This window comes from Colossoma macropomum, unplaced genomic scaffold (genome assembly GCF_904425465.1).
Source record: "Colossoma macropomum unplaced genomic scaffold, Colossoma_macropomum, whole genome shotgun sequence".
Taxonomy (NCBI): Eukaryota; Metazoa; Chordata; class Actinopteri; order Characiformes; family Serrasalmidae; genus Colossoma; species Colossoma macropomum.
The window spans coordinates 3,320,803-3,336,957 of record NW_023494794.1 but is presented as its reverse complement, the minus strand read 5'-3'; the positions used below and the strand labels follow the sequence as shown (position 1 = coordinate 3,336,957).

General features: G+C 38.0%; 1 protein-coding gene across 1 annotated transcript in view; it reads left to right on the top strand.

Annotated features, from left to right (window-relative positions):
* Positions 1–16,155, top strand: part of specc1 (sperm antigen with calponin homology and coiled-coil domains 1) — a 149,413-nt gene that overhangs the window by 121,699 nt on the left and 11,559 nt on the right. Inside the window, 1 exon segment of the mRNA XM_036579912.1 lies at positions 11,594–11,710. Within this exon segment, the coding sequence (XP_036435805.1) occupies positions 11,594–11,710 (117 nt within the window).

Sequence of the window (16,155 nt, the reverse complement as noted above, 5' to 3'; positions counted from 1 at the left end):
TATCGCGATTTAACTTTTCCTCGATAGAGCGATACGACATGTTCGATAAATGTTCGATATAATACACCACTCTCACACTCCCACGTTCAGCGAAAGCCTTGGAGGCGTTTTCTACCGCAAGGAAGGCGACACGACTGTGCTGTCGCCAGGAAGTTTTTCTTCCGAGTTTTTCTACATGATTAGTGAGGGAGGGGGCCACGAGTAAGATGAGTCTTTAGCAACGGCTGAAACGCGGAGTTATACATTCCCTGTTTGAGTGGAGCGACCGGCAATCTGTTCTCCTGTGACTGACTGTGAGTGACAAGGTCAGTGGTGTAATTGTACTGACCTACAGTGAACTCACCTCTTTCTGTACCTCCTAACCAGCTTTAGCAGCGTTAAATCACAATCCTCACAACTAAAGCGCTGTTGCAGCGCTCGGGCAGTCATATTTTAATATTAGTGCATTCCCAAGCAACGAAAGTGAAAGAAAGAAGTGGTTTCATGTAAATTACAGCTCCGATTTAAACGAAAGTAAACTGAGGAAGCTGTGAGGCATTGAAGAGGAGGAGAGCGCTATCTTTTTTTAGCATTTATCGCGGTATGTATCGATATCGAACGATATGAATTTTGTTTATCGTGATAACATTTTTGGCCATATCACCCAGCTCTAATACTCATGGTGCAAAATGTTAGTAAATCTGCCCCTAAGTTTCAGTATATAGACTTTATACACTGAGGAGAGAATAGTACTTTAATTAAAAAAAAAAACAGTTCTATTTTTTCATTATGTGGGCCCTTTAATTCTCTGGCAACAGCAGTGAGCGTGCTTTTTCATTTGTCATTTGTTATGACAAAGCTATTATCTGCCTGTAGGTTTTAGTTTGCTGCCGTGTTTTGAAGCAAACTGAAGTTGCTGGAAGCAGGTGAACTGTAATGAGAAGTGTATCTTCAGTCTTTTCTCTCACAGCCACGAGCCGCATGACTGTCAACAGTGAGAACGCTGACCACCGAGCTGCTGACTTAATGTAAAAGCTGGAGTGTGTGTGTCACACGGCCATGGAGTGCGTCATTTCTCTTGGTTAAATAACATAGCCAGAGGCGCTGAAGAGGATGTCGACTCTTCAGTCAAAAGCTCTTTGGAGAGTGTTGATGGAGAGGTGTGTGTGTGTGTGTGTGTGTTTCTATTCTTACCCACCAGGAAGCAATCTGATGTTGTGTTTGTGTCTTACCAAATACAATCATTAACTGTACTGCCTTTAAACTGATTTTTTCTTGTTTTTCCAAAATATACCAAGACCATCCTTCACATATTTAACGTCCAGTCAAAAAAAAGCCATTAGAACACATTATACATTTTTCAGGAGATATTTCTAAGGGAGATAAGATATTAGATAATCCATTTGCATGTGGAAGGAGAGAATCAAAGGAAAAAAGTGGAAAAACAGTGTGTCCAAAGTTGGAGTTCAAAAAATAGCTAAAAGAGAAAACTGCAAACAATCTTGCAAGACCTGGCAGACCAACACATTACTTTAAGCTTTCATCTTTGAGAGAGAGGAGAAAATTAAGCTCCACTCTTGCTTCAGTTTCTGTCTGTCCTCCCACTATGAGAAGACTCAACACTATGAGCCTGAAAGGATGTTAAGCTGTCAAGAAGCTGTTGTTGAGAAACAGAAATAAGCAAAAAGAAGAATATTTGCAAATCAACTAAAGAAGCTGTTGGTGTTCTCAAAACAATGGACTGACCACCCCAGTCCAGACCACAACATCACTGAATGTGTTTGGTATCACTTAGATTGTGAGAAGCAGAAAATGCAACCAACTTCTAAGACTGAACTTTGGAGGTGTGGAAAAATATCTCTGCACATTTCTTTGAAAAACTAAAAGCGAGTCTCCTGAAAAGAATAGAGGCACACTAAATACTGAAAACATTGATAATGTGGTGACGGCGTAGTATAAGACATGGGAACCATTGCTCTTTAATCGAATGCTCTTTTATTGAACAGGTAGTATAGGGAGAAGCACCCCTCAGATCACTTCTAGCCATACACTTTCACCTGACAGTAATAAATAAACATAAATAAATAAATGATAATAATAACAATAATATACATTCTTACAATACTAACATGCTGTCATTAAAGGGCTATAGTACTGTTACCATTATTCAGTGTCATGGCCTTAAATTAGCTGGATAATGCAAACTGACTTGTTTAGGACCTAAAAATTAGGACTACTGACTTGGGACTTGACTTGAGACTTGCCTTCACTGATTCAGGACTTGAATCGAGACTCGACTATCTTGACTTGGGACTTGACTCGGGACTTGAGTCTCAAGACTTAAGACTTACTTGTTACTTGCAACTTAGTGACTTGTTCCCAGCTCTGGTAAATATAGTAAAAGTTTCAACACATACCATTAACACTTAAGTCCATACAGTCTGTGTATGGAAACTAAACCGCAGAAACAGCCCAATTTGAATTAATTGTTTTATGATGTCACTAAAATATAATAATTACATATATCCACTTATTCAGTTTACAGCAGTTTAGCTCCGACCATTCATGCTAAAGTGTGTTTCGGCCTAGTCTGCTTTTTGAATGAGGCAAAATGCACGGCAGCCAATCAGGACATAGATCATTTACATAAATAAGTCTTAAAGATAGTAATAAAAACAGCCTGTTTAATTTTCAAGAGGTTGGAAAGTGGTAATGTAAAAACAAAGTATAACTGTTTTTGTACGTACACATGTATCATAATTGGACTTTGGGTGGAAAAAAAATCTTTAAAAAAAGGCCTCATAATAGATTAAACCTGTCTGCCAGAAACAGGGATGACATTTTCTTTATTTAATAATCGATTATTCAGCTCTTTTCATTGACAACTGAAGCCGCCTATTTGTGACAACAGGCAGGACAAATGTTGCTACCCTACACTTAACTCTGCATGTGTTCAGTGACTTCAGTATCTAATAATAGAACATTGTGTAAAACAGTAGAACATTATGCATGTAGTGTGCTTTTTGCTAATGTAAGTGTGAGTAGGTAGATTACATTTCAAGCTATTAAGCTATATTTCAGTAGCTGTTTACATGCGGCAGAAATTTCAGATCACCTAAAAGCCTCTTTGGCTGGCTTTTAAAAGCACACACACACTCTCACACACACATTGCAATTTATACATAACACAACAGACACTGCAGCATTCATCTTTTCATTGAGAACTGAAGCAATGAAATTAGGGGCCTTCCAAGCATAAGCACCAAAACGTATTAAAGCAGTAGCTCAGTGAAAAATCTAATTTACACAGTTTTCCACTTACTTCAAATGTGGTCGATCAGCCAGGACATGCTATCTGAAGTTTACTTCTTTCATTTTACACTGGAGCTACAAGGCTAATGTAGCTTAAAAAGCATTAGCATTTTGTAAACTGTATACCTACATAATTACACACTTGCCTCAAACCATAAGAAGTTGATAAGTAATCTTAAACAGACACACTTATACAGCTTCTGACACTGTGTGACATAGTGTTATATAGAGGAGGGCAATATGATGATATTTTAATCTTAATTTATTTTATTAATTAATCAATTTTAGGCCAGTTTGACCATTAAAGAACAAAACAATTGTTTATATTGCAAGTTTAGCTAAAAAAGGGACTAGAAATGTGCCAATGTGTTTTATGTGTTAATGTATTCCACACAGTGTGAGCTTTGGATTAAAAAATTGGCTGTAAAGAAATCAGAATCGCAATCTAACGTAAAATTTGTTACAAAATTTGCTACATTAGCCTCGTAGCTTCAGTGCAAAACTAAAGAAACCGACTTTCAACACCAGACATGCATTGGCTGACTACATTAGAGGGGAAAACTGTTCAAATTTGTATTGTAACAAATTAATGATTTAAGCTCTTTTTTGCTGAGCATGGACACTGTGCAGAAAAGCTATAGGTAATATCAAATTGGAATTTCGTATCATGAACTTAGTTTGAGAATGACGTATAATGTGCTGGTTGTGTGACATGCACTTTATCCCTGAACTACAGTATGTAAATAAGTGTGTACCCTTAAAAGCCAGTTAAAAGTGAGACCGTGTCCCCGAGTGATCTGAATTTGTGTGTGTGGGCAGCTGCTGAAACATTGCGCCTTAATAGTCTGAAATTCCATTAACAGATGATGCAAAGCCACAGGCTTACAATTACACTGGCCGGGCGTGCTGTTTATTGAGGAAGTGGCAGCGGACAGAACAAATGCTGCTACCCTGCACCTCACTCTCAGCATTACTGTAATGCCATAATGTGGCTAAAAGTGGCTTTTCACTTCTGCTGGGTATGCTTGTAATAGATTCTGCCATTTCCCTCTGAAAGAGAAATGGCAGAAAATCTCGTACACAGATAGACACTGACTCATTCTGAAATTTGTGTCTTGTAATAGAATAAAAATTCAAATATTTTCTTTTTCAAATACCGTGTAGTTCTTTGAACACTGCCTGTCATAAATAAAAAACTGAGGAACACCTATCTTTTTGAAATGTTTTTAATACAAATGAACTTATATTTTGTTTACAATAATAAAATTAAAATGTTTATTAGGCAGAGGGCCAATTTTAATAGGAATAGTGATAAATAAGCACTCAAACCTTTTAACTTTTGAAACCAAATTTGGCCCCAAGAAATTACTTGCTTTTAAAGTGAACCAGAGCCCTTATTTTACCTTCTTGGTTTGTGTACCTGGCCATATTAAGCTTAAATTATCATATTATTTAAGATTGATACTGTTTTTTACTCATCATGGTGCTGATTTCTACTAATCATTGCATGAGTTTGCCTTTGTTGACACCAAATCATTGTGTAAATGTCAAGTAGCCTCAATATATCCCAGCTTTTGTGAAACAACAGTTGATGGCATCAGTTTTTCTCTCTCTCTATAGGTTTATGTCTAAAAGAGTTTATGGCAGCACCCACTCATGTGCCTTTCTCTAACTCTTTCTAGTCGGAGCTGGCCAAGAGTGACTTCCTGTCCGTGGATTGTGTGTTTGCCTTTTGTGAGCCTGGTCCCAGCATGTTGATGGAGGCTGCTGTTGTTTTAACTTTCATAACCCTGCTCTTTCTCCCCTCCCCGCTCTCTCGCCATGCATGCTGCGCTCTGTGAGCAGCCCCCCCCCTCCCTAAAGGGGTCACGCTGACCAGGATGTAGCTCCGTGCTCCTCCACCTCACTCGCGTACAATCACACATACACGCACAAGCACACACACACACACCCTCGATCACCCTGCTCAGCGTGTGTATTTTTGAGGTTTGCGGGACACTGAACTGGTGCAGAGACAGATGCTACAGGCATGTGAAGAATGTCGGCCTACATGACAGGCCCATGCAGGTTTTCCTCAGAGAGAGAGAGACAGAGAAATAAAGAGAGAGAGAGAGAGAAAGAGGGCGATTAAAAAAAGGAAAAATATTGCCCAAAGAATTCCCGTTATTTCATTATCATTATATATAAAAACTCAGAAGACACCTGTAGGGTTACTAGTGGATTTGGATAGGAAATAAAATGGCCATATTTGTGTTATTGACATTGTGACCCCTGGTTCCTATTACCACCATTGTAAAGAAATCCAAGTCAGTAAGTTTCTCAACAGTGAGCCATTTTACATCAAAACAATCTGAATTTCTTATTTACATCTGTGTACATCTATATTCATTTACATTTGTAATTCAGAAAAATTTCATTTTCAAGCAGTTTTATTATTTTATTATTATTGCCTATTCAGATCTCAGACACGCTGTGTTAACCCTTAGCCACCATTCTCCACCATTATTGCTGGGAATAAAAAAGTATGGTGTATTGATTATATTATTTAATTATTTTTCACTTTTAGCCCATTAAAAGCTTCTGTTAGAAGAATTCTAAACTTTCAATCGATATCAGATTTGTGTTTGTATATATATATATAAGACTGGTGATTGTGTTCAGCTACTAGAGCATTGTCTGGTGATTGATTGCTTTCAGCCACAATAACATTAGTAAGGTCAGGTATTGATGTTGGATGATGACTCTGGTCATTCCAACTGACCCCAAAGGTATTGGATGGAGCTCCATCAATCCAGATTACGCAGTTCTACTGCTTCACATCCCAGTGCTGCTGAGATTTATACCCCTCTAGCTAACGCTTGGCACTGGACATGGTGACCTTAGGCTCATGTGACTGTAAATCGAATGCACATGTATTACAGAGTTTATTATGTAATGAATTACATTTACAGTTGATATACAGAGATGTGTAATTATGTAATTGCATTCAAATAGTATAGCAGAATGACGATAATAACTCCAGTCTTCATTCAGACTCATTCCTACATCCCACTCACTCTGAATATATTGTGAATGAATTTTTCCTCAAGCCATCAGCTCTGTTCTAATGGCCCATCTGAGAATGCAGCGTATGACGGGGTCTTCCTTCAGATACAAACGTCAAAGCGCCTTTTAGGAGTTGTTTATGAAGTGTTGGGCCACAGTGGGTGCGTTGTGGGGCTGATGGGGGCTAAACCCAGGAGAGTCGCAGCTGGCCTTTCGCCCTGTTCCCAAACCCAGCCACAGACACACGCATACCAGAGCAACAACTGCGCAGGGAGATACAGGAAGGGACAGGAAGTCTAGCAGAGGACAATGAGTTAGGAGTGTGTGTGACGTACTGCGTATGTGCAGTCCATCCCAGCGTTCTCTATCTGCTGACGCTAATCTTTCCTTCTGTTTCCTCTCCTGTCATACAGTCACTAACTTGCCTTAAACGTACACATACACTGTATTTGTTTCATTCAAATGTGTGCATAATTTGGACATGAATATCAAATCATTGATAATATATTAAATCAACAAAATTCTGTACAAATGGCCATAAGTTCAAGATTTCATTTTTCAGCATCAGGAAAAAAGCAGAAAACACATTCAATGTAAAATTACATAAACAATTAAACAACTAAGTATAATGTCACGTTTTTCAGTGTTTAGTCTGTCCACATTTTGCCATTATTGTGGCTTCCATTCTTTTTAGGAACGCTGCTTTCAATTTTGCACAATTTTTACATCTCCAAGGTTTTCTGCTTCTCACAATGCAAGTGATCTCATATTCAGTAATGTTGAGGTCTGGACTGTGGTGGTCATTGTTTTGAGAACACCAGCAGCCTCTTTGATGTGCAAATGTTCATCCTTTTCATCTATTGCAGGGGCGCTGAATCCTGGTCCCTGAAATCTAACACCAAATCTAACACATCTGATCCAGATAGTGAAGAGATATCTGAATTTAAGAGTGTGGTGTATTGGATCTGAGCTCTCCAGGACCAGGATTGAGTGGCCCTGGTCTATTTCCTATTCTCAGTAAAGGCTTCTTGACAGCTGCACATCCTTTCAGACTCATAGTGTTGTTGTCTTCTAACAGTGGAAGGATGGACAGAAACACCTGTGGATTTTTTCAGATCTGACGTAAGAGTGGAGCTTGATTTTCTCCTCTCTCTCAAAGATGAAATCTTTAAGTACTGTTTATCTAGTGACAGTTTTGGTGGTCTACCAGTTTGCACGGTTGTTAGGGGTCCCATTTCCTCGTTATACCCTCCTGGGTCACGGGGGTGCTGGAGCCTATCCCAGTGCTGCTTGGGTGAAAGGCTCATTTCCTTTTTAACTTTTAATAATGTTTTAAAATTCATTTTGGAAACTCCTTTTTTTGCTTATTTTCTTATATCAAATCTCCTTAGAAATATCTCCTGAAAAATGTATAACTAAATGGTTATTCTGATAAATGAAGGGTGGTCCTTGGCTTTTGAATAGTACTGTATAGACTTTGTTACCTCAATATAAAATGCAGTTGCAATTAGTATTGATATCGCTGCTGTGGGAAGAAATCCTCATATCTCCAAAATGGTAACTTTATAGGAGAAGGAAAAAACCTACTTTACTTTTAATGTAAGTCAATGGAACCAGACATCTTTCCAGGTAATTCTGGGTCGTTTGTTTTGGTCCATTCTTCATGAAATGAAAACTCAATGTAAAGAGCAACAAGCATTTTCAGATTACGTCAAAAACTGAAAAACGGCAAAAATGGTGATAGTTTTCTTCCGACAACAGCGATATATTTGTAGGCAATGAGTGAAACAGTCCTTTTGGTCCATTTTTTTGCACATACTTTTGGCAATAATTATGCTAAATTTCAAAATGTGTTTTATTCATGTGGTATTCATATTCATGTATTCATGATGCACTTCACTTGAAGCAGGTAAATGTAATGCACGTATGACACTTATTTTGTGCCTTTCTCAGTGGATGACATCATAACAGGGAGCGCCGCCCACGCTTCTATTCTGCTCCATCTTCCCCCTCCGCCCCTCTTCCCCCTGTGTGTGTGTGTGTGTGTGAGAGAGAGAGAACGTGCTGTGGAGCATGTCCCACTGCTCACCCTCGCCACTCAGCTTGTAATGGCTCTCCAGGTGAAAGGGCTCTGAGGGAGCTCGTAGTGATACATGACGCTCAGAGTGGAATCCTAATGATCCTAAAGAACCATTCACTGCCTGTGATTCACCAGCAATAATGAAGTCATTCATCACAGCAACACACAAATTATAGGCCAAATTGTTTTGCATTGTGATCTGCAAGCTATTTTAATGTTACCCATTTGAATTTTGGCAAGGGTGTGGAGAGTCAGTTTGGAAATCCAAAAATCTGACTCATTTCTGGTGTCTCACAATAATGAATTGTCTAGAACTACCCAGTAATTCTGTCAAATTACATAACATTTTAATTAAAACAGTAACCCTTCCTTCTCTGTGCTCATGCTGTGGCTGTCTCACTCTTACACACTCTTATAAGCTGCATTGTGTAAGTGTTTTTGTGAAACCCCTTAAAATTCTAGGCTTATTACTTACTAAGGCTCATTATGCAGTAACTACAGGGACTACAGTGAAAACTCGCTGAGATATTGTTAGGTTATAGACGTGTATAATAAAACCTTCTGCCCACTGGTGGGCCCTGGCCATTTAAGGGGGTTAAAATTGAAAGATGTAGTTAAACGTCACACGCACAAGCTCAAAAAGAAGATCTGGCTCAATGTTTAGGTCGCAAATGCAAAATCAACTTTATACTGATGAAGATACAGTAGAACATTCACTTACATCCTCAGAAGACACATCTCAGTGAAGGGGTCCGAAGAAGAACCAACATTACAGAATGTTCTTCCACACGCTGTGTGCAATTACACATTTCCACCAGAGAGGTCTCCAAATCCCCAAAACTTACATAGTGTAGCTTTAAAAAGTGATGGACAGAATTGACTGATGTTCATTTCTGCATGAATAAAATATCACATCAGCACATTTTTTTCTTTCAGCTCACTTACTTTTGACACTAATTGTGCTGTTGCAATACATTTCTTTCATGTGGAAGTGTACACATACACATATGTACGTATACACATCTGGATCACATACAGTCATATGCACAAGTGTAGGACCCTGTACAAATGACATGTTTTGTTGATTTTCTAAGTGAAAATATGTGAACACATCCTCTACAGTGAACACACTTCTGAACATTTAATGCACAATTGCTGTTTATTTGCTGAATTTAATATATTGGGAGAAATATTTACAGAACAATAATTTGTTATATGCTCTGTTAAGACAACCAGGTTGCTTACTTTTTTAAGTAGAAACACAAACATTTTCTACAGTGTGTAAGCTTATTTTCATTTAGAAAATCAACAAAATATGTAATTTGGATATTTAAACTTTCACATGATTGTAAATTCAGTGCATCAGATTATGCATTGTATAGAGACCAATCAGCTTCAGTACTCTGTATTAAGCAATACAGAGCAAAAATACAGCAACTCAGAGAATTATTCTGTTAAATTACTATCACTTAAAGTGATTGTGATTTGTTGCATGCACGTGATGCTGTTATCTATAAAAATGGACAAGAAGTATATAGCATAGATAAAAACAGAAAAACAGCTATCTTAAAGCCTGAATTCTGCCTGCATTTGTCTCTATTTTCATGAGATTTTGTAAAACAATAATATGCTGGCCATTCTGATTAGCTCCATGAACTGACGGGTTGGTTTATGACTGTATGTTGTGAAACATAAACCGCTTGGATAGTCCGATTAGTCATCCACTATGCAATGTCTGAGTTTATTTGGTAACACACCCTTGGGTTTTTTGCATCGTTGCACACAACGTCTGTTAGATATGTATCTTAGAATCAATCAGTGGTCAGCTGTCTTTACTTCCTGGGCCAGATAAGCCATGTGGAAAGCTGTATTTTGTTGTACGCTTAGATAATGCTGGTCAATATGTGTTGTTTACACCGGTTTATAACAATATTGAGACACTGTGATATTGTTTTTTAGGTGTACTATATTTTTTGCGAGATATTTGATTGATACATAATAAGCATTGTATCTTGAAAATAGGGGTGTCTCTGTTGCCAAGAGGTTAATGCAGACATAAATATGATGTTATACAGTCGTGACATGTCATGATGTATTTGGATAATATTGTGTAACATTGTCTAGGACTGGATGTATTTTATGCAGTTACTGTGTGCTTGTTCTTGTTTACAGTTTATGATGTATGCAATTGTTCAGTGTTCAAGAATGATGATGCCCATGATATAATCAGAAAAGCATAATGTAGCGTAATTGATCGCTATAATAATAGCATGTAGTCATATAGCCCACTCCTTCTGATCTAATTCAGATTAGTCACTGCTTGGGGTAGATCTGTTAGCCCCTAAACTCTTCTCTTTTTAAAGCTCAGCTTAAAAAATTCTCTTTTTTCAATTCATTCTCCTTCTCACTTTTTTGGGCTAAAGATCACAGACCATCCTTCACATATTTATTTTTCAGTCAAAACAGCCAATATTTGTAAGTCATTTTTCAGGAGATGTTTCTGAGGAAAATAAAGTTGCATAATGAAGGGGGGAAGTCCACTTTTGCTTCAGATCTGAAAAAATCCACAGGAGTTTCTGTCTATCCTTCCACTGTGAGGACACAACTCAGCACTATAAGTCTGAAAGCATGTGCTGCTGTCAAGAAGCCTTTACTGAGAAAAGGAAAAAGATTAAAAAAAAACAATTTGCAAATCAAACAAGCTCAAAAGAAGCTGCTGGTGTTCTCAGAACGATGGACTGACCAGTCCAGACCTCAACATTATTGTGTGTGGATTACTTGGATTATGAGAAGCAGAAAATGCAATCAACTTCTTAGACTGAACATTGGAGGCGTGGTAAAATATTCCTGCAGATTTCTATTAGAAACTGAAATCAAGTCTACTGAAAAGAATGAAAGTTCTTATAAAGACAAGGAGTGACACACTAAATACTGAAAAAATTGAGATCATATTTAGTTGTTGAGGCTTCTGTGAAATTTTCTGATAAGTATGTGTTTTCTGCCGGACTGCGTTGTGTTATAGTGTCAGGTAGACGTCTGAGTGCAGTTATGACAGAAATGGACCTTTGCCTAGTTCTGAATGTTTATTCTGTTTTATTCTGAGTGTGTCTCCACACTCACACACACAAAAAACTGAAAGTGAGCAGAAAGTCAAACGCTCTCCTGTTTATCCCGTAGAATATCGACGTGACCAACTTTAGCAGCAGTTGGAGTGACGGCCTGGCCTTCTGCGCCCTGCTACACACCTACCTGCCTGCACACATCCCGTACCAGGAGCTCATCAGCCAGGACAAGGTACCACACACACACACACAGTCTTGTTTCTGTGAATTGTGAGATCATTACAAAGACTTCCATTCAATACATGGAGACTTACCCATACCTTAACCAGAACTACTGCTAGCATAACACTGACCCTAAACCTAGCCTTAACCTTACCCTCACTATAAAATATTATATAATAATTTACCTCACCTCAAGGAAAAAAGGTCCCCACAATGTGAGTGTATGAACAGGTTTTGGTCCCCACAGAGTGTGGCACAAACCTGGTCTACATGCACTCAAACACACACACACACACAAACACACTACCATGAAAAAATTTGAAATCAATAAAATAGATCACGTGTAGCAACACATAGCCTAACGTTCACATGGGAGCAAGAGGTTACCAATACCTTCATTTAAAGTAGTTTACATTTTGCACACATTTCTGCTGTTATTTCTGTCCATGTTTCTATTATTATAATTTTTTTTAAAAGTGTACAAGAAAAAAAACTCTTATAAGTCACATTGATGACTATGTATTTCTTCCTGTACACTTTTAAAAGTAAAGTTGCCAGAAAGGTTACTTTGTGTGATGCCATAGAAGAACCACTATTGGTTCCCTAAAGAATCTTCTTCTTTAGAAAGCCGTTTTTGTGAAGATGTGAGTGTGAAGAACCTTCTGAAGGTATAAAGAACATCCACACAATGTAAAGGTTCTAGGAAACACTTTTATTATTTTAAACCTTTAAAATGCTCTTCACACTCACAAACCTTTTTTTCAGACATGGTTCTTCTGTGGCATTGCTCAAAGAACCCTTTATGGCACCTTTTTAAGATTGTATGGCACTAGATCTGAGTGACAAATAGGTCATTTTAAAGCTCAGTCCTTGTTAATGAAAAGAAACTGTGTCAGTATCAGCTGATGTTCAAGGTTTCTGTATTGTTGTATATTAGAAAATAAAAAGAAGTCGTATCATGATAGTTATAAGCTGTAAGGAAATTAATATCCACAGTGCCCCATATCTGAAAAGTGGTGATCAAATCTTGAGGCAGATAAGTGAAAAAGAAATTCATATGAATAACTACATTGTATTGTCATTGAATAATTTCTTCTGTCCAAAAAACTTAAAATACTTACTAAAACCTCTAGAAATATCTATTAGTGTATAGTTTACAATGTTTCAGTTTGCACTGGGCAAGCTTTTATTAAATAAAAAGACAACACTGAATAGGATTATGAATTTGATGTGAAGATTCCTTGCTTCGAAACATATTATTTATTTACACACATCTCTATTTCAGAGGGTTAATGTCAGCCACGCTAGCTCTTGTTAACGTTATTAATATAAGCCTTCTCTGGGTAATTTCTATTGTTCACCCAATCCCTGATACCTGATGCTGCTCGTTATTAAACAAGGCCTGTAAACCCTCAAAGCTTTATCCTTGTAATGAATGACTAGCAGGCTGAGTTAGCGCTGAAAGAATATAGACGCAGATGGCAAACGGAGGGATGAAGAGACAATACACTGTAAACAAAGACCTGTCCAGCCACTCTTGTTTTTTTCAACCACACGCACATACAAACATACACACTCACACACACACAGTAAGCTCTGTGTGTGAGGATGCATGACACATTGCGAATACAGCGCTGATTAGCACAATAGGCATAAGCACATGTCCAGTTAAATTATTCAGAATTATCCATTCTGCCTGAGCTCTATAATTGTGAAGAGTTCTGAGAAGCCTTAATGGAAGCCTTAGAACATTCTGCAGTCTTCTAGGGGCTTGGAGGGCAGTTAAGCTCCTTGCCGTGCCAATAAGCAGCAGGCTGCCATTTTACACAGCTGTAATGTTCTCATTGTGTCAGTTTCTGACATGTTTGCTGAAAAGACTCATATCCTACATTTTTCTCTTCTTTTCTTTCTGTCCTCTGAGGTCCACTTATAATGTTAGTTTGTCTTATGTACCAAAAATAGTCATCATTCATTTTTACATAACCATTTTCCAACCTCTGTTTATCCCTTAGAACTAAACAGGCTGTATGTGTTATTCTACCTTAAATACAGATAAATGTAAATGAGCTGTGTTCTGATTGGCTGCTTTATATAGTGCATAATTCAAAAAGCAGTCCAGGCTGAAACGCTCCTCGTAACTTCAGCATGAGTGGGCAGGGCTAAATGGCTGTTGGCTGAATAGGTGGATATGTGTAAATGTGTTGGTTTTCATGACATCACAGAAACAGTGTGATGTTTCTGCACATTTAAGTGCACAATTTCCATTTATTTGCTAATTTTAATATATCGGAAAAAAATGAAATGAAATTTTAAATTCCATAACTTTTGCACAGTTAACGATAAAGATCTTTGTATAGTCATTTCTTTTACAGTTATTGAGACCTTATTTGTCTAGATATTGTACAAGTATGTACAATGCTGTGAAAATGTATTTGACCCTCACCTGATTTCTTCTATTTTTGCTAATTTCTCACATTTAAATGTTTCAGATCATTCAACTAATTTTAATTCAGATAAAGAAACACAAGTAAACACAAAATGCAGCTTTTGAATCATCATTCCATTTATTGAAGATAAAGATTTATTCAAAACCTATATTACCTTTGTGAAAAAGTAACTGCCCCCTAAATCTAAGAACTGGTTGTGCCACGCTTGGCAGTAACAACTGCAATCAAACATTTGCAGTAACTTGTGATGAGTGTTTCATATCGCTGAGGAGAAATTTGGCCCACTCTTCTTTACAGAATTGTTTTAAATAGGCTACATTGGAGGCTTTTTGAGCATGGACTACCAGTTAAAGGTCTTGCCACAGCATCTCAATGGGATTCAAGTCAGGACTGTAACTCGGCCACTCAAAAACCTTAATTATTTTATTTTTTTTTGAGTCATTCAGAGGTTGACTTGCTTGTGTGCTTCAGATCATTGTCCTGCTGCATAACCCAACTGCGCTTGAGCTTTAGGTCACAAACTGACGAGCGAACATTTTCTGATACCAGAATTCATGGTTCGATCAATTATGACAAGTCATCCAGGTCCTGCAGAAGCAAAGCAGCCCCAGACCATCACACTACCAGCACCATGTTTGACTATTGGTGTGATGTTCTCACGGTGGAATGCAGTAGCTTTATGCCTGATGTAACGGGACCCATGTCTTCCAAAAAGCTCCACCTTTGACTCATTTGTCCACAGGATATCATCCCAAAAGTCTTAGGGGATGTTTTTTTTGGCAAATGCGAGACGAGCCTTTGTGTTCTTTTTGGTCAGCAGTGGTTTGCGCCTTGAAACTCTCCCAGGATGCCATTTTTGCCCAGTGTCTTTCTTATTGTGGAATTGTGTACATTGACCTTAACTGAGGCAAGTGAGGCCTGCAGTTCTTTAGATGTTTGTCTGGGTTCTTTTGTGGCCTCCTGGATGAGTTGTTGATGCGCTCTTGGTGAAATTTTGGTAGGTGGTGAAGGTTCACCACTGTTCCAAGTTTTCTTCATTTGTGGATAATGGCTCTCACTGTGATTTGCTGGAGTCCCAGAGCTTTAACACTGGCTTTCTAACCTTTTCCAGACTGTTAGATTTCAATGACTTTGTTTTGCATTTGTATTTGAATCTCTTTAGAATGTGGCATCATGTGCTGGTTTTTGAGACCTGCTACACATTGCCAGACAGGCTCTATTTAAGTGATGTTTGGATTCAACAGGTCTGGCAGTAAATCTGCCTGGGTGTGGCCAGTGAAATTGAACCCAAAAGTCAATTGAATTTGGTTAACTGGTGATTTAGTAGCTAAAGGGGCAAGCACTTTTTAACATATGGCCAGGTAGGGCTGAACAGCATTTTTCCTTCCATAAATGAAATCATCATTTAAAAACAGCATTTTGTGTTTAGTTGGGTTATCTTTGTCTAATAGTAAAAGTGGCTTGATGACCTGAAACACTCAGATGTGACAAATATGCAAAAAATAAAAGAAATTGGGAAGGGGGCAAACACTGTTTCACAGCGCTGTTACGCTTGCATGTTGCTGCCCTTGTGTTCAGATGTGTGGCATCTTGAATGTATACATTTTTAGGTATTTCAAAGAAGCTTGGCAAGGAAAGTGCAGAAAGAACATCAGGCCCAGATGAGAGGCAGGGCAGATGGAACAAGATAATTAAACCATGTGTGGCTGGAGCCACCAAACTTGGTAAACACTGGGAGGATTTTCAATAAACGTCATATTCATCTGTATTTCAAATCCAGTAATTACTGCTGCCACTATCAATTTTATTAGTAATTGTGTAATCTGCCTATTACTTGATTAATTGAGTAATCAAAGTTTTTAATTAAGGCCAAACAATAAAAATGGACACTGAACAATAGCAATTAAAATGTAGCCTTGCAAAAGACCTCATTAAGTATATAGATCATTGCAGTGAATTGTTTCAAAGTCAGAGTTCAAAACACATTTCGGACTTTTAACTGACTTGA